This window comes from Anser anser (assembly GCF_964211835.1).
Source record: "Anser anser genome assembly, chromosome: 2".
NCBI lineage: Eukaryota > Metazoa > Chordata > Aves > Anseriformes > Anatidae > Anser > Anser anser.
The window spans coordinates 158,302,957-158,330,111 of record NC_139721.1 but is presented as its reverse complement, the minus strand read 5'-3'; the positions used below and the strand labels follow the sequence as shown (position 1 = coordinate 158,330,111).

The following is a 27,155-nucleotide window of genomic DNA, read 5'->3' as shown; positions in this document are numbered from 1 at the left end:
GGAGAGACAGATGTCCTGGCAGAGCAGTGTGAGGATCACAGACGGAGTTATAAGATTGGAAAAAATGCTGTGGGCATGATCATGCATGATGCGGGGCTCTAGTGAATTGGTTTCACCCCAGCTGCAGCTGGGGTAGAATTTGTACTTGGGTTTAGATGACAGCATGGGTGAAGGCAAGGGTCAGTGTGGTCATGTGTAACACAGATGTTAGGTAAGGAAGGTGTCCATTCATCCACTGCTCTCTCCTTTCCCCACCAAAACACTATTCCGTCCCATACAGTCTTCAGGATGTGTAATCCTGCTATGCTTGCCTGGAGAGTTGGTCTTTCACTGCTGCTCTAGGGACACTCATCCACAATTCTCCCCGTTCCTGACCATCTATTGTATTATGCCCTGCTCCTCTTAATGACATCTCATTACTCTGCATTTTCCAGCTCTTTGTTGTGTTCCTAAAGGAGTCATTACGGTACCTGTGACCTTTAGGAGGGGAACTCTAGTACTAAGAGGCCCTATTTGAGAATCATGTCAGGACAGTATGATACAACAATTAAAAAGAGGCATTAATAAACTGGCAGCCTATTCATTTGAGGTCAGGATGACGGTATATAATGCTCCAGCTAAGATGACTGTTCTAATACCAATTTGGGTTATTTGATCCTGGGGTAGATTTTACCACATAGGATAAAAGTGCTGGTTTATCTATCAAGGCATAAGTCTAAGTAGATTAATATTTACATTTCCTGGGAGTAAAGAGGAGGAGCAAACATTCTCAGAACCACAAAAGTACAAACTTACTGTGTAGCTTAAAATAGAAAGCCCAGCAGAAATGAGCAAAATAAACTCTAGTTGTCAATTAAACTCTCAGGAGAGCATAAATATTTCTCATATAAGCTCTTGAGTTTAACAAAAATTGCAAATACTCAGAGTTCCCTCTTTTGTTCTTCTTGGAATATTTTGGCTATTTCATCTCATTAAGGGAGACAAATTTCCTCTCAGATGGAGTTTGGCTTTTATGACTGAAAATGTTTATGACCAAAATCTTTCACTGAAAAGTTTGTATTAGTTCAAAAGGGCTTCTGGGTTTGAATATTCAGATTAAAACGGATCTCTTCTGAAACAGGTGGTCCAAGTGCTTTTTGGATCATTGACTTATAAAGCCGTTCTGAAGCTTTGACTTTTCATCCCAATTTGGAAAAGGAAACAATAAACCTCCAAAGCCCTGGCAAGTAAAGAAAGCTACTTCTTTCCCAGCTGTAGTTGGAGAGGGTCTTATTCCAGCAATAAGGATATTCTTGATACATCATAAATAACAGTAGGAGAATAAGAAATAAGTTGCTTTATGCTATCTTCAAGACCTGTCCTTTGGACTAATTTTATCTATGAATGCATATCAAGAGGGAAATCCTTAGTTATCTTTTCCATTATGAAGCGGCAAATGTGTTGTATAAACAGAAATTAATAAAAATGTCAAGTCAGATTAAAGATGAATAAAAATGATGTACTGCCTGTCAACATTACTTCTCTTAAATACCCATTCATCAGCCTTCATTTATGGAACTGATGTTTTGTTAGAGCTGCCCAATTCTGCGAGAAATTAATTTGTTGACACAGAGCTCCAATAATAACAAGACCGTCCTTAACAAATAATAGTGTACTTTGCTAGATACAGAAAGAGTTGTTTTTTTTGTTGTTGTTTTTTTTTTTCTCTAGAAAAACTCATTTCATGATGGTAAGATCTTTCTTCCCTTGAAATGTTACTATATATATGTAGGCTATATATATACGGAATAACCACCTGTGTCTTGTTCTACTTTGCTTGTAAATCAGAATCATTCTGGTAGTCATTAGAAATGTGGGAATCTGCTCCAGCTGACAAAATAGCTCCATTTTCCTTTCAGAGACTTCAGCTTTTGCAAGCTATGTACAGCAGCCTCTTTCCTGTTTGATTATGTCTCTGTCCAGAGTGAACTCAAGCTATGAATTAAGCTCATCCCTGTGAGTTGTGGTATCAGAACTGCTGCAGAAAAATGGGCAATGAAATCCATCTGATCCTGTGTTGAAAATTTGTCTTCAGATTAGACCTTTCTGAGTGCTACTAATAGGTGCAAATGAGACAAATGTCTTTCTGAAATGAAGGAATGTAGTTTTAAAAGAAATCATTAAAACTGAACACACTGAAATGTGTTTCTAGTAGGCAAAACTAGGGAAAAAAAAAAAGAAAAAAAAAGTATTTAATTGTTACCACATTTGTATCTTTTGCCCTGCAATTTCTTGTTTGCTAAAGTCTGCCTTTGAGATGTTGTCCTGTTCCGAGTCTTAAAGATCTCCCAGAGAAACACAAATGGAGTCAAAAGGGAAACCTTGATGCTGGCATCTCAAAACATTTTAGACCCTCAGTAGACACAGCCACATTCGTTCAGTCAAAACTCAGGTGGGGTACCCCTGGATGATTTGAAATAGCACTTCAGATGGAAGACTGTGTGGGCAACTGGCTCAAGTGTAAGCACTATTTATCCCAAAACACTTGTTGAAAAGTGCCTGTTTCTCCCCCAACAAATATAAATGGAGTTTCAGATAAACAGCTGTCTAGTAATAATCTGAATTGAGGTGGGGCAAATCTGACTCAGCTCCTTATGCTTGTACTCTTCTTATCCTCACTGTGATGGAATCACTTTGTAGGCATGACCAAATCACTTTACTTCGTTCATTAGCTAATCTGGAATTGGGAAGAATTAGTTATCCTTTTTTCCTGAAGAAGCATGTGGGAAGAAACAAGTAACGGGAGCTTTGTGCATGAGACAAAAGCTGCCTTAATGTCCTCTCCTGAAGCAGTGACAGCTGTGGAAAGTGTAGCCCTCTGAGAAAGCAAAAGCCAAGCCTTGAACGACCTGCACACATCGTTTTTAAAGCCAGAAGGAGATCTGAATGATGTTTGTAACCTTACTTTATGCATAGAACAGACCATAGGGTTCTCCTGGCTTGATCCTCTTTGCCTCCCAGCTATCATCTCTCAGACTGAGATACACAGATATAGGTGACTCATCTTTCTAGTACCTTCCAGCCAGCCCGGGATGCTCCCTTCCCTCACCCAGTGACTCCACCCCATCCCAGTTAACAAACCCTTGCAAAAAAAAAAAAAAAAAAAAAAAAAAGAAAGGATTCTAGTTTGCAGGGAAAGACAGATCAAATACTCATGTTATTTCCCCCACCCCCCTCCTTCTCTTGGACCAGGTCTCTCTCTGCTTTCCAGGCAAATTTCTTTTCTTTTCAGGTTTTCCTCTCTCATCAGCTGAGCACCCTGTTAAAGTGAGGTACTCCCCGCCACAGGGTGTTGCAAAGATGAAACTAAGAAATAATCGTATTAATCAGACTCAGGTCAGACTTGTTCAGGGAAGAAAAGCTCATTGAGACACGGAGATAATTCTCTAATGCCTGCCTCAAAAATTTCAGAATAGCCTGTTCCTGAAAGCTAGGACAGCACTTGGGCAATGTCATTGAATGTTTGACTTCTCACCCTCTCTTTACACATCAGGGTACGCAGGGTTATCAGATGATGGGGTCTCAGGTCTGACATTTATCCTTAGGTGACTGCCAGGGCTTTGAAAGGCATTTTAGAGTTTGTTTATTAAATGTTAGCAAAGTGTAATTGTGTGAATAAATGTCAAGTCTGGAGTTAGAACCAGACTTTATATTGGGACCCTCCCTAATAATCCAGGGGAATTTGGATCCAGGTTCACTATTTATACAGCAGCCCTTTATGAAAATCAGAGTAGGAAACAAAATTCCCAAGTTTGAGTCTCTTTCTGCATTTAGGTAAGGTGGAATTTGGGATCAGTGTTTCTGAAACCATGGGTGAGCAGTGGGACAGATTGTCTGTAAATAACAGTTACTACTGTCGCACCAAAGTGCCAGATGGATTAAGGTAACCAACCATTAGACAGTCTTCTTTGGTCCCTTCATGCTTTTTCAAAAATCGGTGTGACTTCATATTCACAGCTGTTCCATCGGGGAACACTAAGGCTATCAAGATAGGATGTATTTCACCTAACTCGGAGGAGAGATCCTTTCACCTAAACATGGGTGCTTAGTACCTTTAGAGATGCTCTGTCAGCCTCATGTGGGTCTGGCAGGGAAGGTATAGATCCTCTAGAAAGTTCTTGCCCTTCTAAAATAGTAGGATACAGCATGGCACCAAAAGTGGCACCAGAAGTGACCCTCAGTGCCTGTTTTTAGGCAACTAAAGGTAGCCCTCTAATACAGCGCTATAATATATACAGTCCCAGCAGGTTTGTCTGTGCAAGTCCCATGAATAGGAGCTTCAAAGAGGGAGAGGAATCTCATACAAAAGTAAACACCCCAAATAGACAGCAGGAACTATATTGTTAAAGCAGCTATTTGTCTCCACTGGTTATTAAAGGAGCTGTTGGTAACTAGCTTAGGGCCATAGGCTACTCACTTTTATTGCAGTCATGAGACATAAAGCATCCTCTCCATCATTTGAAAGTTTCCATATCAAAGGAGAATTGGGGGGAAAAAAGAAGGAAGGAAGACATTAGTACAACAATGAGATGTTTGCCAAATCACGTACCTTGCTGACAAGTACATGACCACAAACAGTCAGGGTGACAGTCACTCTGAAATACAGACTTCGGGCTTATTGAGTATGTCTGCAGGTGGATTTTAGTTTCTGTCTTCAGACCCTTGAGCTTAAACACTCCATCCCAAGTGACTAAGGACACGCAGTATATTCCAGGCCAGAACCGGGAAGAGAATTCAGGGTGAGTGACCGATGCCCCTGTTCTGGCCTCAGTGTTCCTCTCTCCCAGTAAATGTTATAGGTTTAAAGTCCCTAGCAGGCTTTCCTCTGACACCTGGGCAGCCAGTTAAAAGTAAGCACTAACGCATCTGCCTTCTTTTTGCTGTTACAGACAGATTTGCTCACTTACCAGCTCTGTCACATGAACCAGTGCCACCTGTAGTCCCTAGCTATGCAAGAACCTCGATCAGTGCTATGGTCTGTGCTGGGGTAGCTGAGTTCTCTCCCTCCTGTGGCATCCACTGGGATGCTCAGCTCTTGGTGGCACCTAGCACACAATGAGCATCAACTGAGGCGGTCAGAATTAATGCTGCCAACCAGATAAACAAGCCAACAGTCACCAGGGATCAGTGTGTGCAAATAAACATGAAAATCTAGGTGAGAAGTATTAATAGATCCTTTATGTATGTCATCATTTTCTTTCAGCAGCCCTTGGATGGGGGAGCTCATGGAAAAGAGTGAGAATAGCAAATTCATTTATATAGAATAAGAGTATCTCTGCTGAAGTAACTCCCAAACTTTTCAGCTAGTAATTCTCCTTCTGGACTGATGAATCACTTCTGCAATTTAATTTCAAAGAAGATAAAAGTCCCTGTTTTTTCTGATGCAGCCTGTGGCAATTTGAATTTCCAGTTCTCTGCTGTCACATCAAACTAGAACTCCTGAAACTTGAAATGCTTTCTCCAGTCCAGTTCATCATGTTAATCCCATGTGATTAGTCCTGCTTATATTTGGAACTTGCCCTTGCCTAATAGTCTGTAATTCCATCTGGCACCTTCCATTGTGATTGCAAAAGCAGCAAGTTTTGGATCAGTGCCTTTTTGGCAACCTCAATGGAAGTAACCCAAACCTGACTGAGCTGACAAAGAACGTCAAGATTTGGTGGTTTAATTTCAAAGGCAAAAGTTTTCTTTCTGTGGGTGAAGGACACCCCCGCCTACCTGCCCTTCAGTAGGTTCTCTCGAAACAATTCCCTTTGTGTTACCAGGGAATGGTGCAGTCACTAGTGTGAAGAGTTTAAGATTCACGTCAAGCCAGTGGTTTGAAGCAGTTTGTTGTCTCTGAAGAATAAAGCGAGAACCGTTTGACTTCACGCTCTTAAATATGACAAAGACAATTCCAGCAAGAGCAAGTATACAAGCTGCATGCACCGTTTTATTTATTTCTTAGGCTCCCTATGGCCCTGCTCTGCTAAGAAAAACATTTCAAAAGATGTCACATAACTCTTAGAGAAGCATTTTGGTATCTCACGTAATAAGCATTTAATGTACAAGATTCCCAACACTGCCAGTCTCCCAGTGTCTATTTGAGTGCTTATTGCACCATTTGTTATAAATAACATTACAATAACCATGGGGAATGATGTGATGGATGCCAAGATACCATAATCATTGAAACACACCACATTTCATTGGGGGAAGAAAAGAGCATATTCTGAGAACACCTTTGTGTTAGCAGCTCTGCTGCAGTGTTCAGCTGGAAGGCAGCCACAGAGTTGTTCCATTCACGGACCACAAAATGCCAGGAGCCCTGGGACCCTGGAGATGAGAGATAAATATGTTGATAAATGTCTTCTCACAAGCTTAGGTTGTGACCTCAGCAGCCTTGAGATAACAGTTCGGCAGTTCTGACAGAGTACATCGTCAACAATCTTGAGATAGATCCATGTATTGCAAGCTACACTTCTTTGTGGTGAAAGCAACACAAAACTTGCTCCGAGGTGCCAAATCCCTCTGCTGATCACAGTCTACAAGTCACAATCCTCTTTTCAGATTTTTTTTTCTCTTTCTTTCCTGTTTACACTGAAAGGAAACTTGTCTGAGAAACTCTCTAGCATATGCAACAACAACAGCAATTAGAGCAAATCTCAATTCTCAGCATTGAGATGGTAACAGAAATAATAATTACCCTGCTCAGCAGATTAAAAATAGAAGTGGTAAATCTGTCATTTCAGCTTTAATGACAGTGAAAAAAAAATATGCATTTTTCAGGAATGATTTATCTGCTCTATTTTAAACATCTCTTGTAGAGTGCAATGAGTGGACTCCGCTGAATCTGAAGGGAGTCCAGTGTGACTAGGTTACATTCAGATCTCTGCAATGCAGTCTTGCACCATGGGTCCTGGGAGCCCCACCTAACCTAAAGGTGGTTTCAGATGTGTTCTGTGTCAGCACAGCACAGAGCTGCCAATACTCTGCACAGCGAGCCTCGGGTGAGCCGAGCCAGAGCCAGAAGCAAAGATCCAAATAAATCCCACCCTTAGCTCCTTGTGGCACCCAGGAAAGGAGTAAAAGGGTGTAAAAATAAGGTTACTTGCTAGGACTGTTAGTTTCGTTCTACATTTTAATTTCTGTTTTGAAAGGATTACTAGCTGTTGGATATTTGCTTGCATAATCTCATATTTCTGGTAAACTTCTGAGTCAGTTGCAATCAGTGATAAAGCTGAGAGGCTGGTTTTGATCAGATTGGAACTGCAAAATGTGCCTTTTAAGGTGTATCTCATCCTTTAAGCCTCTGTTTGACTTACTGGTCTTATTTTTTCCTCTCTCTTCCTTCTTTTCCAGATAAATTTTGTATTCCTATTTAACATAGTTAGGATTTTAATGACAAAGCTGAGAGCTTCAACCACTTCAGAGACAATACAGTACAGGTAAGTCAGCTGGTGCTTCTTGCTGTTCATGGTATTTTCAAAGAACTGCCTTGCCTGTCCTGTCCTTGTCCCGTCTTTGTCTTTCCAGATGCCACTCTGATTTAGAGGGTGTCCTTCTTTCCACTTGAGCTCCTATAGTTAGTCCACAGTATTTATTTCTGCATGCTCTCTTTAAAGTGTGCCTCCGTTCTTTCTGTCCACTCCATTTTGATATCTAAACAATGGAAACTGCCAGGGCATGCAGGTACAGAGACAGCTGTGCACTGCCATGGCCCCAGCTCTTTACCTCCATCAGGCTTGCATTTACCTAAATGCACGTGTGAAATTTCCCCTTTTCAATGAAATCCAAACTGTCAGTGAGGATAGGAATTTTATCAATTTCTATATGTGCACAAGCATATGCATTATATGATATAAATGTCATAACTCCTCTCACTGAGGAATAGACCATTCATTAAGCTAATATGATGCATCAGTGCTTCTCTGTCTCATTTTCTAGCTTTGTAGATGCAGAATAATACCAAGACTTCCCAATAAGTCACGTGTATGTGCATATTAAGATCCATGTTCATACTAAGATCCTACCAGAGTCAGGAGTTAAAGAACAGAGCCTGGGCCAAAGCACTCATACCACACCTGTAATCAATAGCAGTATTATTGCTGATGATTACTGTGCACATACGGGCATTTAAAGTAGAGTTTAATGATATTTGTAAACTGAAGGTTATGGGAAAAAAGGTGTTCGTGCCTCTTCAGCTGGTACCAGCAGTAGCGTAACCACTCAGTGGGTTGCATCAGGGAACTAATCCTCAACAAATCGTTACCTATTTAGGAGGTGCCTTTTAATTTATTTTATTTATTTATTTATTTAATGCAATTTTATTTGCATATATATATATATATATGTTTTTATATTTTACTTATGAGGCAGATCAGTTTCCTGAGCTGGGTGACTGTACAACCTCGCAAACGCAAGTGTGGTAGAAAGGAAAAGACAGGAATGTTTAGCCCAGGGCAGTAGAAGGCAGGTGGCCTTCTGGCAACCTTGTGGGCTTAGATCAGACCCAAACAGTCCTAAAAAAAATCTTAGAGATCAGGAGATGCTGAGTGCCTTTTCTGTCTTACTGTTTGCAGTGTCCTGCAACATGAGCCACTGTTTTGGAGCATTTATGGACAGACAGGTCCTCACTCTGAGAAATGGCTGAGTTTTTGTGGGGTAATATTGGTCACAATCTTGTAAATCATTTCTAGATAAAATCTCAGTGTATCAAGCTGAGGCTTGAATCCTGATGTCTTAAAATCATCCTGCTCTTGACTTTGGAGGCAGTTTTCCTGCAGTAATGGGGTTTGTTCTTTTACCTGGTTCCTTCCTTTTACTCCTGTCTGTGGCTTGGGCACAAATGTGAAGTTAATGCAATGGTCTGATTTTCTTGTTCAGATTCTTCTCTGCACAATTCATAAGAAATTAAGAGGAAAAAAATTACCCCTTTTCATGCTCAAACCTCATGCTATAAAACTAAAACTAGCATGAAAAAAATACAACCAACAATTCAAATCTCATTACATTTTACTCCCTACTGCAGTTGGAGGGGATTAGAGATATTAGATTCTGAGGCAATCTAAAGTAACTGCCTTCCTCCTTGAACAGATAGATGATGGTGATCTTATCTTCCCTACAAGCTCTGTGAGGGAATCTTCTTTTTTTTTTTTTTTCACAGCCTAAGTAGAAACCCTTACAATTCCAGGAAAGCCTGGGGCAAGGCTTGCTGCTCTAAAGCTGAGTACTCCAAACATTTGTTAAGCAAGTATTAAGTAATGTGGCAGCCAGTTTGTTAAAACTGTCACTGTCTCCTGACACTGACAGTGCTTTTGTGCCTACCTACCTACCTGTCTTTACCCACCTTTTACAACCTTATTATGGAAATTTATAGAGACTTAGCAAAATTGCAGTCTTATGTCTTTGTAAAGTATCTAGCACAATAAAGCATTGTTTTTCTTCTGGCATCCCAAGACACTATTACAACCCCAATAATAAAGATTAGCCCCTGATAATTCTGTTAATAACAACTTATGCTTCATTGTGCACCATCTGCTTGTTTATTATTTGTAAGACAGCCCTAAACCACTGTGTTGGGGATACAGATGTTGCAGGGAGCGTGAGCATTTACACTCCAGACAGAATCAAAAGGTGGGCATAGGGCAGGTCTCACCCACACAGCAGTCCTGCCCCAGTGCAGGATTTACTACCTTATTATCCTGAGGTGTAAGAAATCACTCCTGCAAAGAATCTCAAACTTTCAGCCTAATGCAAGCCCTGGAGATAAGACAGAAACTCTCCAGAGGAAGAAGAGACAGAAACAGAAGGATGTAAAAAAGGTTTCTACCTCTCCCCTGGAGTTCAGGGTATGGGAACAAACAGCAGGATGCAAAGGTAAAGGCTTTCCCAGAACACTTTTCTTCGAGTGGTCAGACACTGGTCAGAAACTTATTTCACAAACCCACCCGTGGTTTCACAACTCAAAGTGGAGGCTGACATTCTTTCCCTGTCCCCCCGGCTAAACTCTCTCCAGCCTTTTGGCCATGGGGTCAAGCTCGAATGCTTGAATTATTTGGCCATTGTGCAAATAGAGGCTTTTACTGCTGTCCTTAGAGAATGCCCTAGCAGCATGCCCTGAGAGATGGAGGTACCTACAGGGAGCACTTGTACTCCCTAACTCCAAGCACCTGTGTTAAGACACTAGACAGAATTTTACATGTGAATTTTGCTCTGAAAGCGGTTCCTTCCTCCAGTGACTGTACATATTGGACAGCCCTGAGCAGCTATGTCTTAGGAAATCCTTGTTTCTTCTTGGCTACTCCCTGTTCAAGATGTGCCTCCTTAGATGAACTATCTAAGGAGGCACCTAAGTTCCTTCTCCAGCTAATGTAGGTACTTCTCATCCCTCTGAATTGCTCAGACTTGTGCCCCCTCTCCACTTAGGGAGCGATTTGTTTGGGGGGGGGGGTCATTCTACAACTGTTCAGGTAACACAGTTCTATCCTCTGCTCACTTGTGTTTTCTCTTTCCTCCCCACAGGAAAGCAGTGAAGGCAACTTTAGTTCTTCTGCCTCTGCTAGGCATCACATATATGCTTTTCTTTGTCAACCCTGGTGAAGATGACATTTCCCAGATTGTCTTCATCTATTTCAATTCCTTTCTGCAGTCTTTTCAGGTAGGAGAGCAATTTTATAGCTGGTATTGGCTACTGTTAAAAGGATCCTCAGTGCTTTTCAGCCATGAAGCATATGGCAGTGAAGTCCATGATACAAACAATACAAAGAAAAGAGCTCAGCTTTGTTATTTATGCTTACTTAATAGATATATTCAGCATGTCTTATGAAGTGGAGGACTCTTCTCAGGTGTATACCAGAGGGATTTACCTCCCTTATCATCACTATGTTTAGTCTACAGCTACAGGTCTTTACCTAAGCTCCATCTAAAGTCAGGGGACAGATGATGTTTCATCCCATCAGTAACTGTGAGAGAGGATGATGAATCATGCTCCCAAGCTGCCTCTATCTCTTCACAAAGCGAGCTGAGATTTAGAATAGATGTTCCTAAAGCAAAGGGAAACAAATCCTACCTGTTGGGTTTACTTGATTAAGACATTAACTATGTCTTAATTGCTACCCAGCCTCTCACCCTAGTGCTCCTGCAGTTCTGTGTATACTCAGCCATCAGACCATACGAACTCTTTGAGCACTTGTACCCTATTTCCTCTTTCCACTAAATTTTACAGGAGTTCTTCCAGTTGTAAAAGGCAGTGGAAGGTGAGTAATCGTCCGAACTTTCTGGATTTGGAAAAAAAAAAAAAGTAACTGAAGTAATTAAATTACGTTTGGTCATTTACTTCTGCTTAGGTGTGTTATATAGTTTTACCTCTGCTTAAAGACCCTCCTGGTCTGGAGTGGAATTGTGTTTGATATTAGTGTTTTACCTTTGATATCTACAGGAGCAAATGCTTTGATACCCAGTTTATCAATGTAAATACAAGACACATTCTGTCAAGCCAAATCTAAGACTGTGTAATACAACAGTTTTGGGCTTTGGATTACCGTATTACTGATTGCATGTTTAGCTTTGAAGCACAGAGCATCCTACCAGAAATTGAAACTGAAAGTTGAAAAAGAAAAAATGACAGTTTTAATCAATGAACAGAGGAACTTTAGCTCTTACCAGTGAAACAATCCACATTTTTCATTCCCTGAAATTAATTGTATTGCTCAAGGTCTCCAAAAATGATGCACTGCTTATTTTATTGCTAGTGTTACGAAGACATATGTAAGAAAGGAAGGATGATGAATCTCTGCTTTATGATGACAATAATTACAGTCCGTTGCTGAAAGCAGAATGGATGGGACTCTGCTCACAGGTTTAAACATGAAAGCATCATCATGTTGTCGTCTGAGTTTCCATTATGGTCATCGCAATCTTTGCAGTCATTAGAGAGGTATAGTCACTGCTGTCAATAGATTCCGCAGTGCTCTTCAGCTAAGTTGAACGTAAGCAACCTGATGAAACACAATAGCATCTAAGGTCATTGACACCCCCCTGTGGTGTCTGAGACATGCATGGAACTGGCAAGCATGACACAGCACCTGTGCCTTTTGGGGAGGCAACTGGAAGCTGTAGAAAGGCTTTAGCACAACTGAATTGGCAATCCGCTTTATCAGTGGAAGAGCTGTCTAGATTCTAGCTCTTATGTATTAACAGTAAGCTGCAAGACAACTGGTATCTTGTCATGAAACTGTAGGGTAAAGATTTTGTCTGGCTGGAAATGGATGTCAACAAGGTTGTGTTTATACTCAGGATGATACTAGGGTAAAGCTCAGTCCCCAGTTCTGCATCTGAAAATGCTTACCTAATAACTGACTGCTTTCTATTCTTTCCAGGGTTTCTTTGTGTCAGTATTTTACTGCTTCTTGAATGGTGAGGTAAGTAGCGTCTTCTGCTGTCAGTGTGATTAATTCTCGGGAGGTGGAACCTATTTGAGTGCCTGATTGTAGAACCTGAGATGTTTTTACATGGGGTCATAGTCCCATCAGTCTGTTCCTCTTGAAGACGTTTCTGTTAATGTGCATCTGAAATTCCCAGCCCTCTTTGTGGGTGTCCTGTGTTCACAAAACTTTATCCCGTTCTGCTCCAACTGGGAGGGCAGAGCAGAAGAGGAGTATTCTCAGATTGTACTTTTTCCACATTTTAAGAAAACCTTCTCTGAGGTTTCTCATTAATTCTCAATATGATTTCTGGGCATACATAAGCCTTGCTTCTCATCTGGGCTCTCATTAAGGTTATGCTACAGGTGACCCATTTTTGTAATGGTATTGCCATGCTGAGTTGAGTTAGTTTTTCTGTGTGGGTATCTCTGTCTGAGTGATCAATACCTGCTGTAAATAATCAGGAACAGGGTTGGTGTGCTCCTTTTGAATTAGTTTTGGGGGTCTGATACTCATGTAAGAAATGTCTCACTAATGCCTCTTTGTGTTTGGTCTACACCCCAAAGTGTGAGAGATTTATTTTTTTTTCCCTGCTTACACTGCCAGTGTCTAATTTATCTGCATTATGCATGTCATTTTTTTCCAGTTAAAGTTTGTGCCTCTGCAGAAAGGAATCTAATGCCTTAGTTATTCCTGCTGAATCAGTATATATTTTATATGTGCTGCTTTTAGTTTCATTGTGAGCTCCCTGTGTGGCACTATGAGAAGGAATGGGCATGTCTTCTCACCTTTCTACACCTCAGCTAATGAGGCACCAGCATTTTGATGGTTTTGTTGTTGTTGCCTTTGGTTTTTTTGTTGTTGCTTTTTGCTTTTCTTCATTTCATGCCTTCCTCATATTAACTCAACTCTGAGGTGGTGTTAACAAGAAGCAACACTGCTTTCCCAGGTTAGGCACATGCTATTTTTATGAACAGCCAGCAGAGTGTCCTCGGCTCTCTTTATAACCTTCCTCCAATGAATTATGACCACTCCATTTGCCTCTTAATAAGTTGGTGAAGTCTTCCCCCAGAAGTACTGACTCCTTAACTGTGGGACAACAGTTACCCGAAAACCTTGCTACGTATCTGAGTTGTATTGTGATCACACTTTTTTTTTTTTTTTTTAATGTGAGCCATTGTACTGCACAATATGATGAAGTTGAAGGAACCAGAAGAATCATATATCAACAGTCAGAACTTTGTATTAGCCCAGCGCACTTCTATTTTGTGGACTTAAACTAGGGCCAGGTCATACCAGGCTTTCACTCTTCTGGCTGCTCTTTCATCTGTCCTGAAGTGGAAGAAATATCTCCTTCTTCACTACAGCAGCCTGAAGTTCTCCATCCATGGCCACGAACCCACTTCCCATTTAGTAGCTCACTATATAACTAGTTCAAGCCAGTCAATACAATCTCCTTCTCATCAGGTTAGTCTACACCTCTATTTGCTCACCTGAACAACTCTAGACATTACTGACAGTACGGACTAGCTCTCTGCTGATTCTGATTCTTGCCTAGACACTCAGCTTACATGTAGACACCTACAAACAGCTAAATTTGTGAGCTAAATCTTCCCTGCACTCATATGTTTACATAATGTATAACTTGTACTTGACTGACTAAACCATGGCAATTCCCTAAGTAATTCTTTGAGATACAAAATAAGACTAAGTCCCCCAGATATTGCAGCATTTTCTCTTTGAAAAGGGACTTTGGATTCATCTTATGGTATTGTGGGCATGTTTTTGAAGTATCATAAATGTTTTAAAGGGTAAAATTTCCTGCTCTCTTCTAGCTTCAACTCTGCAAAGCTGAGAAACAAGTAGAAAATTCAATGGATTTTCAGAGCCTTCTGAGTTTCTAATGATGTTGCCCGGAAAAAAAAATGTATCTTATAGTAAACCATTGTAAAAGCTCTCCCTTGTGATACCGCCTATCCTCTCCAGATCTCCCCACACTCATAAAAGCATTCTAAAACAGCTTATGTTTCCCACATCACATTCCAAAGGCCACATCACACTGCAAAAGCTTTCAATAATGCTGTGCCTTGCCTCCTTGTGAAGTGAAAGACCTGTACTGGCTACATTGCCAGATGAAGGCATATATGAGGGCCTTGGTTGTTAGCATAGCAAAAGTATTTTTCTTTATCATTAAATTCCATATCTAAGCAGTGAAAGCTATATTCATTTATTGCTCAGTTAGATGTGCAGTATATTGTGTTCCTCAAATATGTACTATGAAAAAGCTTGTATTTCTTAGTCCATGTGAACAGCATCGCATTGGAAAAGAAGTACCAAAATATTATTTGCATTCTCCTGACATTCTCCTAGCATTGTAAGTCAAATCCACAGCAGATTTAGCTCATTTAATAGTTAATTGCATCATCCAATAAGGTTGTAGTGTAACAGACTTTTTTTTTGAGAAGTGAATCTGCATAAATGTTCATATGGAATAGTTATTGCAGAACTTCCATAAATTTCCTCTTCACAGAACAGCCTGAAATCTTTATAAATATCACTGAAGCCTTGATGAATTATCATCTCTTTAGTCAGCCTGGTATTCCTGTCTGTGTGATAGATGAGCTGATGATTTGCTGTCTCAGAAGTTTATAAATACATCAGGTTCTCCAGCTATGACAGACTTGGGTGCTTTAAATGCATGCAATAGTCTTTAGGAGGTTATTTAGCCCACACAGTGCCAGGCCTGCTCTTAATTATGACAAAAAAAAATAGAAAATTAATTAATTTAAAGTTTAAATAATGCTGTGATCTCAGCTGCATCTCCACCATTTCATATTTGTTACAAATGCCACTAGGTTCTTGTACACTCCTAGTGACTGTCTGTAGTAGAGCCAATGACTGTTGGCTGTAGAGCTCACACAGTATGGATCACAGATGACAGTTATCAAAGTTTCTGTTTTTTGTCAATTTTCTACCTGTTAAGTTTGGCAAAAGAAGCAGAAAAGAGTTTTTGCTGTGTAACATCTTGTAGCCTCCCTTTATTTAAACAAACGTGGACTTATGACTTAGAGCAGAAATTTGTTGCTTCTCTTCCTATGAGCAATTTTGCACCAGATCAGAGGAATTAAATTTCCCTCAATTCCACAACAAATTTCAGACAGATATAGCAGGAGCTTTGTTGGCTGCAGTGAGAATTAAGCTGATGGGCCAGGTGTTGAGAGAGTGTGTATCATTCAAGCTCCCTTTCCGGAGATATGACTCTTCAGATATTGAATAAAAATCTTTCCAAGCTGATACATTATACACAAGCTATTCCAGTGAACCAAGGGAGAAGAAGCAGTTTAGATACAGAATTGACAGTCTTAGGGTGGTTTTTTTTGCTTCTGAAAAGTTCTGAAGCCGTTGTGAAAAAACTGCGTGTGCCATGGATGGGCATGAGAGGCCACTGGCACTTGACTCATATTAAGCAGCTCTAGAGACCTTATGGAAAAAAGTTGTCCTTGTTGGATGCATAGAACATCTACTAAACCTAGAGGGCAAAAATATGCAAATTTCATTTAATATGAAGCATCTCTGCACTTCCAAGAAACTTGAGATCAAGCTGTTTTGAGAATCCCAGATGTTATGAAAAATGAGAATGAAAAAAGATGCATGCATTTTTGTTACATAACACTTTAAAAGTATGAATGTTGGTTGGGGGGGGTGTTTAGTGACTGCAAAAATCAAAATGCTCTTCAAAAATTTCTCCATCGATTCACAAATCACAAGATTGAATTTAATTTCACATAACATGGGAGTTAAAAAATGAAAAGTTTAAGATGGAGTTCTCTTGAAACAAGAATAGATGTTGGCATGGAACTGTGCTAAACAGTATATACTTTCACAGAACTCCTATTGGACATTTTTTCCTGGAATCATAGAATTGTTTGGGCTAGAAGGGACCCTTAAAGATCATCCAGTGCCACCCCCTGCCATGGGCAGGGAACCCTCCCACCAGCGCTGTCCCCAGCCCCATCCAGCCTGGCCTTGGGCACTGCCAGGGATGGGGCACCCACAGCTCCTCTGGGCAGCCTGGGCCAGGGCCTCACCGTGCTCTGAGTAAATAGTTTTATTTTTCACTAGAGACCACTAAAAAATCTTTAAGATATTTGAGTTGATGAAAATTATTCTACCTAGATCAGTTTGATTGTAACAACATAATAATCTATAAGCAGTGATATGCTTTCATGGTATTTCATCTTTATGTAAGTATGGATGACAGAATAGATTTATAAAAAAAGCTAAATCATCTCTTCAGCCTCTGTAGTGCAAGCCGATGAATTCCATCCAGTAACTGCACTTGATAGTATGTGTTTAATTAAAATGCTTGTCTTTCAAAAGGTTTCTTGGTGTGGGATTCATCTCACATGGTACATGATTTTTCTGACAATGATCTTGAGAAATGAATGTTGGAAGAAAACATTATCTATCAAGGTCACTGCCAGATCTGAAACTTAATAAAGGCTCAGTGAAGGTTATAGTCCTTAGGCATATGTAGAATATTCTTGAAATTCCTTTATTTGTGTGATATGAAATCTAGGATAAATATTCATTATAATTTCATTACCAAAAGAGACTCACTGTTATTAAGCCTAACAACTGATCAATGAAGATAGGGAAAAAGTGCACTTATTGCGTTTCGTATTCAAAGTGTATCTTCCTGTATGGTTGTCTTAGCTGTGGTCTTATATCTACTGTTGGTTGGAGTCTGGAGGGGAGGAGGTCAGGTCTTTGATGCTGCATACTCCAGAAAAGGAAATAAAATATTTCTGGTCAGCCACTGGTGACCCTTCAGAGGAATGAGAACTTCACTGGTAGGCCTGGCTCCAGTCCTGTTACCTCAGCAAAGGCATGATGGAAACAAGAGGATAAAGGGGGAAAGGATCCCTGCCCCCAGAGAACACCTCTTCTTGTTCTTAGGTGCTTTATGTCATTTCCAATAGCCATCAGTGTTGACCCCTGAGAGAGTCCTGTGATCCTTGGGAGACTTAGCAATCCTAATAGGAGATAATAACATAGCTGTACAGTAACAGAGTGCTTGTGAATGAAGGTGATGATGTGTTAGAGTGACCCAAATTTATAAAGTGATACTGCTTGATGAATGGGAAAAGAGAGAAGTCACCTCTAGCAAGCAAGATGAAGGAAATAAGGGAAATCCTGATCAAACACAATGGAAAAAGAAAATCATACTGAGGGTATATCAGCAGTAGAAGAAGGGCTGAGAGGTGTTTTGAGATGTCTAACTTTGGATGTACTCAAAATGGCTGGATAATTCTGAAGTGTTGGACCAGAAACCTTCTGAGGTCCATTCTAAACTTAATTATTCTATAATTCATGAGTCTTATATCCATAATAAGGTGGTTGTCCTTCATCTCCACCCATGCCTGGGGGGATACATAACTAGCAAGGGTTGTGTCTGAAATTCTCTTGCAAAGAATGAATTCTCATCTCAAGCAAATTCTAGTATTATCTGGTCAATATCAACAATCAGCTATGAAATAACATTTAAGATAGATAGCAATTATCTGACTTTGAGGGAAACCACAACCAGAGAACAACAGAACAAGTTGCTTTGTTAGATGGCACTGTAAATTATTCTCGCAACTAGGTGCAAGACAAGGATAAATCTGTTTAATTTTTTTTATATTGACCCTTTACCCAGGCACCATCTGTCTCTCAAAATCTATTAAGCTCGAAGTGGCTTACTTTGATCTGATCATCTTGGGAGGCTATTCATTATAACAGCCAGCTATGAATCATGACCTAAATGGTTAGTCATCCACCTGCCCATCAATCTAAGCAGACTTCACATTAATCATCCCGAACCCAAAGGACACGCATTAAGCGTTCCTCCAAATCACTGAATAAATATGAATATGGGGGTGGACTAGAGGGCTAAGGTTTAATTCCATCTACCACAATGATTGTTTTCTGAGCAAAGGGACCCAACAACATGGATGTGAGTACTATTGTTAAATGCCTCTGAGAATGACTGGTCAATACAAAGTCAAACCTTTCTGTTGGGACCACCAGGCCATGGTTCATTACAGGACTGCAATCTCCTCCCACTACCCATCTCCTCACCTAGGTGTGTTCTGCTAGAAAGTCACCTTCACAGAAAATCACCCATGACTCCAGTAGGTCTCTTCAGACTAGCATCCTATAAGAAAGAGAATGTCTAGGTATACTGAAGGATAAGAATGAGCCTGGGTGTCCTTCCACACCCCATTTTCCTTTTCACTACAGTGCTGCTGTTGTGGCAGTGACTCCAGAGCACTCCACAACAAAAGCACAAAGGCTTGGCTTGGGCTGATTGCACTTATGGCCTCCCCGTCAGGTGGATGGTTCTGCTTTTTACCAGTCCCTTTGTGGCCCAGAAAAAGGGAGCAGCATTTGTCTCCTGCACAAAATGTGCAACAAATCTGTACTAGTCAGAACTGTGATAGCTTCTCAAACAGTTATATACATTAACAAAATTGCACTGCTGTAATCTTAGAAATTAGGCTTCAGTGTCCCAGTCTGGCAGGTGCTGCAGAACTATCAGCCTGTTACTGCGATGTATCGAAATGCTGCCAAAGACTCTTGGAGGAAAAAAAGATAGAAAAAGAAAAAAGAAAAAAAAAAAAAAGAGAGAGTTGCAAACCAGTTAAGCCAGGTAATTTGGAGGGAGAAAAAGAAACTTAATAGTGGTACATAAAATAGCAATGTGATGAAAAGGTCCACCTGAGCTTCATTGTTAGAAGATTACAGGATTTATTACCATGTTTCCTTCGAGCTTTGCAGATTTATTAATTTTTTTTTGGACTACATCCACTCCCTACCCTACTAGGATTAAATACTGGTGATGGCACCTTTATAGAGACATTTGGCTCCTTTCTTTGTCTGATGGTAAGGTGGCCATCTCTGGTCCAGGTTTGGCTCTACTGGGAATCTTGAAAAGCCATACCAATAGGGTACGGTGTGACATAGGTATAGTTGTTTGGTTATTTAACACAATAAAAAAAACTCACTCCTGTCTCTGTGAGAGCATTAGTGTTCCTCATCAGCAGATCAAGTCTGGCATTCCAGCAGGGTCTGCCCTTAGGGCATTCTGTTTCTTTGCTTCCATTCAGGATTACACTTACTTAATCTTTACAAGGATCTGGGCTTGGCCCATAGGCTTTTCCACAGCATTTACTGTTAATGCCTTTTAGATTAAACACCCTTCTCCCTTGAGGAACACTTTACCCCTCTGGAAAACTTTCAAGGTATTGCGTAAAGCATCGCCTTACTTTAAATTCTTATACATAACAGGTGGAATTTATTCCCCTAACATTGGTCATCTAATACATACACATTTGCAGGTAAGCTGATCACTCTCAACTCCCTTTATAGGCTGTGATTCACCCAAATGAGAGTAGAATTCATCTGACCTATTTCAGTTGTCTCTTTTGGATGAACTGTTGCCAGCATCTTTTGGCCATTCCTGGCTGTGTCTCTGCTGGATACAGGCAGAGGCCAGGGCTTCAGAAGCTTCCTGGAAGCAAATTCCACCACAGGCTCAGACCCAATGAGACAGATTGGTGCCCTGAAATTTAAAGTCTGCATAGCCAGTTCTCTCTTGCTGGTCTGGGTATTGTTTGAAAGTCCCTCTTCCCCATCCATAACTTACAATAAAATTGAATAAATCTTCATCAACTTTTCCACAATTTGTGCCACCATTTGCAACCAAAGATGTTTAAAGTCCAGGGTGATTCTCCAGTGACCTCCAACTGCAGCACCAGGATCTGAAGCATGGCACAAAGATGCCTAAGTACACGTGGAACTTGATGAATTCATCACTGAAACCCATTTTCGCAGAGCAAAACCTGGTCTGTTTGAAAACAGACTGGGCCCATTGAAAACTTTATGAACTACTTTTATTCCATTTGCTTATAGATCAGGTTTTCTGGGAGTAAAAAGGTACATATGAACAAGACAAGAACATAATTAAGGTTATATTGTCATTAAGGTTATATAATTGTTAAGGTTATATAGTCACAGACTGCTGAGCACCGTGACTCTTCAGTAATCAGAGTCCCTGTTGTCCCTCTACCCCTTATTTTTTAATGTTTGCGTGTGTGGTATATCCTCTGGGGACAGAGTATGGAGGGGTCCCAGAAGTCTTCCTTTCAGCTTCCATTGCCATGACGGCTCCTTTAATCCTATTCTTATTATCAGAGCCTTCCTTTTTACCTATGTGACTACTATTATATTTCAGTATTGCGTCAAGGAGCCCCAAGTGAATGGACCTTTTTGTTCTAAGCACTGTGTAAATGGTTCAAGCTATCTTTCTGTCTGCTAATAAGACATGACATTTCTTCCAAAAATTTATTTTAATGTCACTGGAGGCTCCTTCCTCAGCTCATTTCTAATTGATGGCTGCAAGAAATTAGCCAGCAGCTAGTGTATAGCACAAATAATAGCAATATGAAGTTGCTGTCCATTTTGTCAAAAGCAAAACCTCTTTGCATCTTTTCATTCTTTTTCTGCAAGAAATTAGCCAGCAGCTAGTGTATAGCACAAATAATAGCAATATGAAGTTAATGTCCATTTTATCAAAAGCAAACCCTCTTTGCGTCTTTTCATCCTTCTCTCCATCCCTTCCATTCTTTTTGTTGTTCTTCTGATGGGAGGTTTTTCAGTAATTTTTCAGATCAGATGTGAATTTTTGTGATTTCCAGATGTGATGCCAAAGGTTGAGAACTCCTCAGTTAGGTGATCCAGTTGGGAAAGACAAACTCTCACCCACTGAGATCTGTCTGTCCCACCAGCTGAATTCTTCCTCTTGACTGCTGAGAACAGTGCCCACAGTCTGTAGGCACAAATATGTTGGTAAATCTGATTTGACCACACATTCGGGAACTGTGATTATGATTAAATCTAATTTGATCACACATTCAGGAACTGTGATTTGCACAGGAGGCAAAATGCAAAGAGAGGAAAAGGGTAACTTTGGGGGAGTAACTATGTGAATGAAAAAGATAGACCAAGGGTCACTGCAGAGAACCGAGCTGTATGTTCGGCAGCATGGAGAAACTTCACGTCATGTCAAGCAACTGAAGTTACACAGGGATGAAGCTTGTAATTTGTATTTACAAGGCTGCTTGATAAGCTTTAACTGCTGATGATAGTGTGTATGCTTCTTTGAGTTATTACTGGCAAATGCTATTAATTTCAGGTCATAGAGGTGCTAATGCTGACTCTAAGACATGGTACTGCCTCTACAAATGCTTAACAAACAGGCGTAGTTGCTCTGATGATTAACAACTGGTTTGAAGTTGCTATTTTGCTTTTTCTGTTCTTCTTCATCCCCTGTGTAATAGCTTTTTTTTTTTTTAACATATTATTTTAGCAGTCACAGCCATTTTTCTTTTTTTCTTTTCTGACCTGAAGTTAAGCCAGCATTTTGTCTCTGAGTTCAGTTGTAAGAGATAAATTTGAGCTTAACCTTTCCTGCTTGTGCTTTGGTCACATCCTAATTGCAGTGAATTATTTTCTCATTAAAAAAAAAAAAATGCTTTGCACTCATCCTTGTAAGTGCAGAGTCTATTTTCATGTGCCTAGACCATTAGGAATGGCTCCAGCTGTACAAGATGACAGCACTTTCGTTACTACTTTTTACACAAAGCTGGTAAGCAAACCATGTCATAAAAGCCATTCAGACAACTGCTTGTTTAGACTCACGTCTTTATCTCCAGGTGTCTCTTTTTGACTTGATTGGTTTGAAGCTCAAATGATAAATCTAATCTGGCTTCTCTGTCTGAGTAAGTATCTGTTCACACAAGTTGCTCAGAAACTTTATTTTTGCATCAGAGATGAAAAAAAATCACCTCTATGAAGGACTTAAGTGGGTCGTGGGCTCTCTGTGCAAGGGCAAATTCCACTCCAGCAGAATGGGGAAAAAACTTTATTAACAAAATCTCAATATTTGGTGACATACGGGGAGAAATGAGCATTCAAGAGGCAATGTCCCTCTGCAGAGCAGGTCCCATGTTCTTCATGGAACAATTTCAAGATACTTGTTATCCTCTGACACTTTACATCTTATTACATCTGGCTTAGGTGCCCAACATTTAGTGAAGCTAGTTTTGCACTCAATGGAGCAAGTTGTACTTAATTTAATTCCACATATCTAAACCACCTCCTTTGGGGGAACATCTCTTTCTCCAGTAACTACACTGAAAGCATAAATAATTGGCCAAGACTAAGTACCAATGCCTTCAGATGATATGCATCCAACCTTGCATGTACAAGACACCTGCATTTGCTCTTGGGTGTATGTTATACGCTCCCTTAAATCCTGAAGCAGAGGTAAGTATCCCTTTGCCACTCCAGGTAGAACCATGATAGGTTTGCAACTAGTGACAGCCAGGGAAGCACAGCACCATGATGCGTATTCCTTCCACTGTTCCTCATATTTTAACTACATGTTCAGTGAGCCAGTGAGGTCTGTTGGACGAGACAAGTTAAAGTGAGCAGTACAGGTGGCTTCTACTTTAGTAGCATAGAGCTGAGTCAGCCCATCCTGCCTCTGGCTGTCTCATATAAAGATCTCATTTAACTCTGTAGGCTGACCAACCCCCACTTTAAAACTAGTGGGGGTGTTTGTACCTACTACTTCATAATGAGAGGGTCTTCCAGAAATCCTCTGAAGTGTTTAGCCACATTGTTCTCATTCTGAGCTCAAATTCCTTTGTGATGATAGTGCTCCTCCTGGCAGTGCTGTTTTTCAACTTAAATCCTTCTTTCTCTTTGGTGTTCACTCTTTCCCTTCTCCATGCAAGTGGTTCCCTTATAGACTTTATTTTTCTAGGGTCTGTCCCACCCCTATTAACTGTGAACCACGTTAGTTTATATTTAATTACATCATCAATTCAGAATCAAAAGAACGCAACCTGCTGTGGCTCTCTCCTCACCTTGCTATAAACACCTGCAACACAATTGTCTGAAGTGTTAGAGCAAGCAACACAGACCACACAGAACCAAGAAAGTAACCAAAGAAAGAGATCTTTAGGTCTGTTTTGCCCAGTCTGCACCTTCCAGAAGGACTCTGGTAGAAAAGCCACGTTTCTAACTTCAAGATTCCCCTGCCAAGGCACCAAAGATGGCAATTGCAAAACTGTTTTCCAAGTTGTTCCTTGCAAACTTAAAATGGGGTGTGCTTCATTGGCAACTCCGGTGATGATAGGGCTCAGAGTTTCTAAGCAGCGCTGCATGGTATGGGTCTAAGTCTGAAGGCCCACCAAGAAACGGGAGGATGGCAATCATCTGAGACATGGAGTGCAGATCCCCCCTTCCCATGCCGTGCTAATAGACCACTGTATGTTTTAACCGTCATTCCTGTTCATCTAAGACACCTCGTGCTGACAGTGTGGGGTTTGGGTTGGAAATACTACTTCTGCTTGAGCTCATCAACTCATTCAAGCATACACTATAGACAGCATGTTGGAGCTGGTCTGAGGTGGGGCTGGCGAGTGTTGCGTTCCTCGTGTTTTGAGTAGACTTCACACTGCACCTGAAGACAGAGTATAAGCTTTAGAAGAAATGGAGAAAAGCAGTGGCTGTACAGCTTTGGACAATTTGTTTCAATACTATCCTCCCTGTAGACCCAATAATGATTATAGGTACACCCAGCATGGCTTTGATCTACCTCATCCAGGTGCTCAGAGCTGAGAAGCTCTGTCAGCAAGGGTTTGCAAGGCTATGCAAGTCCATGCCAGGCCTCGTATGGTTGCCATGGTAGTTGAGCCATGTTGAGGTCTACTCTATGGCAACATCGCTGCTATTAATACCCAAGCTTTAGCCTGACAGTGGTAAAAAGGGGATAAGAGCACTCCTTAAATTTTGAGGGATACAATGAAGATAAGTACTTTAAAGATTGGAAAACATTCAGGGTAATATATCAATACTGTCTAAATTTAGCTAAATTTATAATCCAAACATCTAAACAGAGCTGGTTGTCTAGACTCACTTTATAACTAATGAAAAGAAACAAGCATTTTTCATTTATCTTAGTATATGATCTATTTTGGACATCTGTTTTAGGAGGAGATGCATTATACATTTTGACCATACTAACTTGGTCAGGAAGAGAGCTGTGGGTCAGCAGATGAGGTTTAATGTCTACATTATATTATTTATAACCCCATCTTCTCAACAAATGTGTCTTTGGGAAAGGAGGCCCTGGCTTGATATAGAGGTTGGATTGATACAAAAATATTCTGTCTTCAAAGTTGACTGAATTTCAGGTGGACAGCAGAACATTAGCATCCTTTCCAAATGTCATGTCTGTGATTACCCATCCAAGAAGCTGGGCCCAGATTCATCTCACCTAAATTTGAAGACTTACCTAGCTGCCTAGGTTAGGGGTCTGAATTGCTCTTAAGTCTCTACAGTAAGCGGAGATCAAAGAAATAAGCAGAAACTGGTGTAAATACTTCATTTCAGGTTCTGACTTTGAGTTTTGTCTTCTGGTGATTTGTCAGGAAGTGGTTGCAGTCGATGTTAGGAGCATCTCTAACCTTCGCTCCAATTATGTTTTCAGCTAGGATCCCTATCACCTGTCATTTGAAATGCTCTGGGGTATTTAAGACATCAGATATAAGACAGGAGATGTGTGAAACACGTCTTTTCCCAGAGTGCAGAAAATATCAAGTGAACTAGATGCACAAATGTAGGAAGCTGAATCAAGCCCTGTATTTCAATTGCTTACCAGCTATCATAATTTTTCTCAGTGCTACCTAGTGTCCCTTTACTGAGGACACCTGCATATTCTAAGTGGTCATGTCCTTTCCTTTTTCTCTTACCAGGTCCGCTCTGCTGCCAGGAAAAGATGGCACCGCTGGCAAGACCATCACTCGCTCCGAGTACGTGTGGCACGTGCCATGTCTATCCCCACATCTCCAACACGAATCAGCTTCCATAGCATCAAACAGACCGCAGCTGTGTGATACGCCCTGCACATATATGCACCACCTGGTGGCCTTCAGGGTTCTTCTTTCTTCACTCTCCCCAAACCCTTTTCTTCAGACTTTCTTCCTTTATTCTGCACTGCGCTTTTTCGCAATGAGGTGCCCATCACATTTTTGTGGACTCTCATCTCCCACGTTCATAATGCTGCTTTAAGACAACCAGGCAAAAGCCTCTTGGAGTCGGTGGTGGGAAAGTAGATTCAAAGAAGAAAGAGGTTCAACTGACTGCACCTTGTGGAAGTTCACAACATGAAGCCTAAAACAGCACAGTGGCAGGAACAATCAATTTTTTCTCTTTACTTTTTTCCCTTCTGTATTGTGGTGAACAAAGACTATTTTCAACATGCTGCCCATCTCACCCTGTATATTGGTTCCCACTGATTTCAACAGTTTGGTGTGTAGATAGCCCGTCTCTTTCTTGGTCCTTTGTAAAAAAAATTCTTCTCCACAGAACTGTCATTTGAGAACATGTGGCAGCAAGAAAAAGAGCATCTGAGAAGTGGTGTGAAGAATCTGAATTTATCTACCTTCCCCATTTCACCCTTTGATAGACTGGTAGTTGGCCAGGGCGTCACTGGACAGTTTAACACAGGGCAGTTTGCCTTGCGAGAACCATGCCCTGTTCATACACAGAGTTTTGAAAGGACAGCAAGGTCTCTAGATAGCTCTATAAAGTATCCTTAATCCTCTCACCCCCATGCTTTTGACACAATGTAAGTAGCCCTTGAAAAGTCTTTGTTTGGTTTCAGCTAAGAGCATTGGGGTGGGGAAGGACAACAGAACATGTTTTCTAGGTTTAAAAAATATAAAAGGGAAGCACTGTAAAAAAAAAAAAATCAATAATGAGAAGAGAATGTTTGTGTCATGAAGATAGTGCTATATGCTGCACAAAGATTATCTATTCAGCATTTTGAACTAGAGCAGTTGTATCTACTAGGCTTTTTATGTGATGTTCAAAAATACTGTATATTTTCAATAATAAACACTACTCTGGGTTGGTTTCAATAAAACCAAGCATCATTTTCTTTATTCTGGAAAGGAAGAGGAACCCTGACTACCAGTAGACTTGAGAGTGTTCTTACATCTACGACCAAAGAAAGAAATCCTGTATGATAATAAGCCAGGAAGAACAACTTCAGGATAACATCTGAGGACATTTATACGATGAACTGTTGTCCCCTTTCCCAGCACATGGTGTTACTCTACACCCATGTCCCCCTGTACTCCCCCTCACTCTGCTTCTTTGCCATAGCAGAAGGAAAAAAGCAAGTTGTGTAGTATATTCCCCAACATTTATATCTCACCAGTGCTGGAGTGATTTGTATTTTCCACTTTTGCATGCTTGTTCTGAGTTTTCTTCACAAGTATTAGAGGACTCTTGAGAGCAATCTGGATCTGAATCCCCAGATCCTCGTACTGTTTAAATTGGTCTCTGTGGTTTTCAGGACTACACAAGTCTGGAAAACCTCTTGGGAGGCACTGATGTTAACTCAAGCCTTTTGGAGGCATCTTGTCATAACAGCTCCATCACATTTAACTTTGAGCTGATTGGCAATTCATAGCAAATTTAAATTAACAAGTTAGAATTGCATCACTATTCCCCATCCTAAATCTCATCTGGATTCATGTTCCTCAATGAGATGACTGAGAGAGGAGGGAGATTTGAGGTTCTGTCTCGCAG

The 27,155-nt window shown here is 40.6% G+C and overlaps 1 protein-coding gene across 4 annotated transcripts in view; it reads left to right on the top strand.

Moving 5' to 3' along the window:
* The window catches only part of CRHR2 (corticotropin releasing hormone receptor 2), a 158,394-nt gene extending 131,910 nt beyond the window's left edge, over positions 1-26,484 (top strand). For all 4 annotated transcript variants that reach the window (XM_083825466.1, XM_083825464.1, XM_083825465.1 and 1 more), the window contains 4 exons: positions 7,381-7,466; positions 10,543-10,678; positions 12,399-12,440; positions 25,313-26,484. In XM_083825466.1, coding sequence (XP_083681592.1) covers positions 7,381-7,466; positions 10,543-10,678; positions 12,399-12,440; positions 25,313-25,453 — 405 coding nt within the window. In that variant the 3' untranslated portion in view covers positions 25,454-26,484. The remainder of the gene's footprint in view (positions 1-7,380; positions 7,467-10,542; positions 10,679-12,398; positions 12,441-25,312) is intronic.
* Positions 26,485-27,155: the final 671 nt, after the last annotated feature.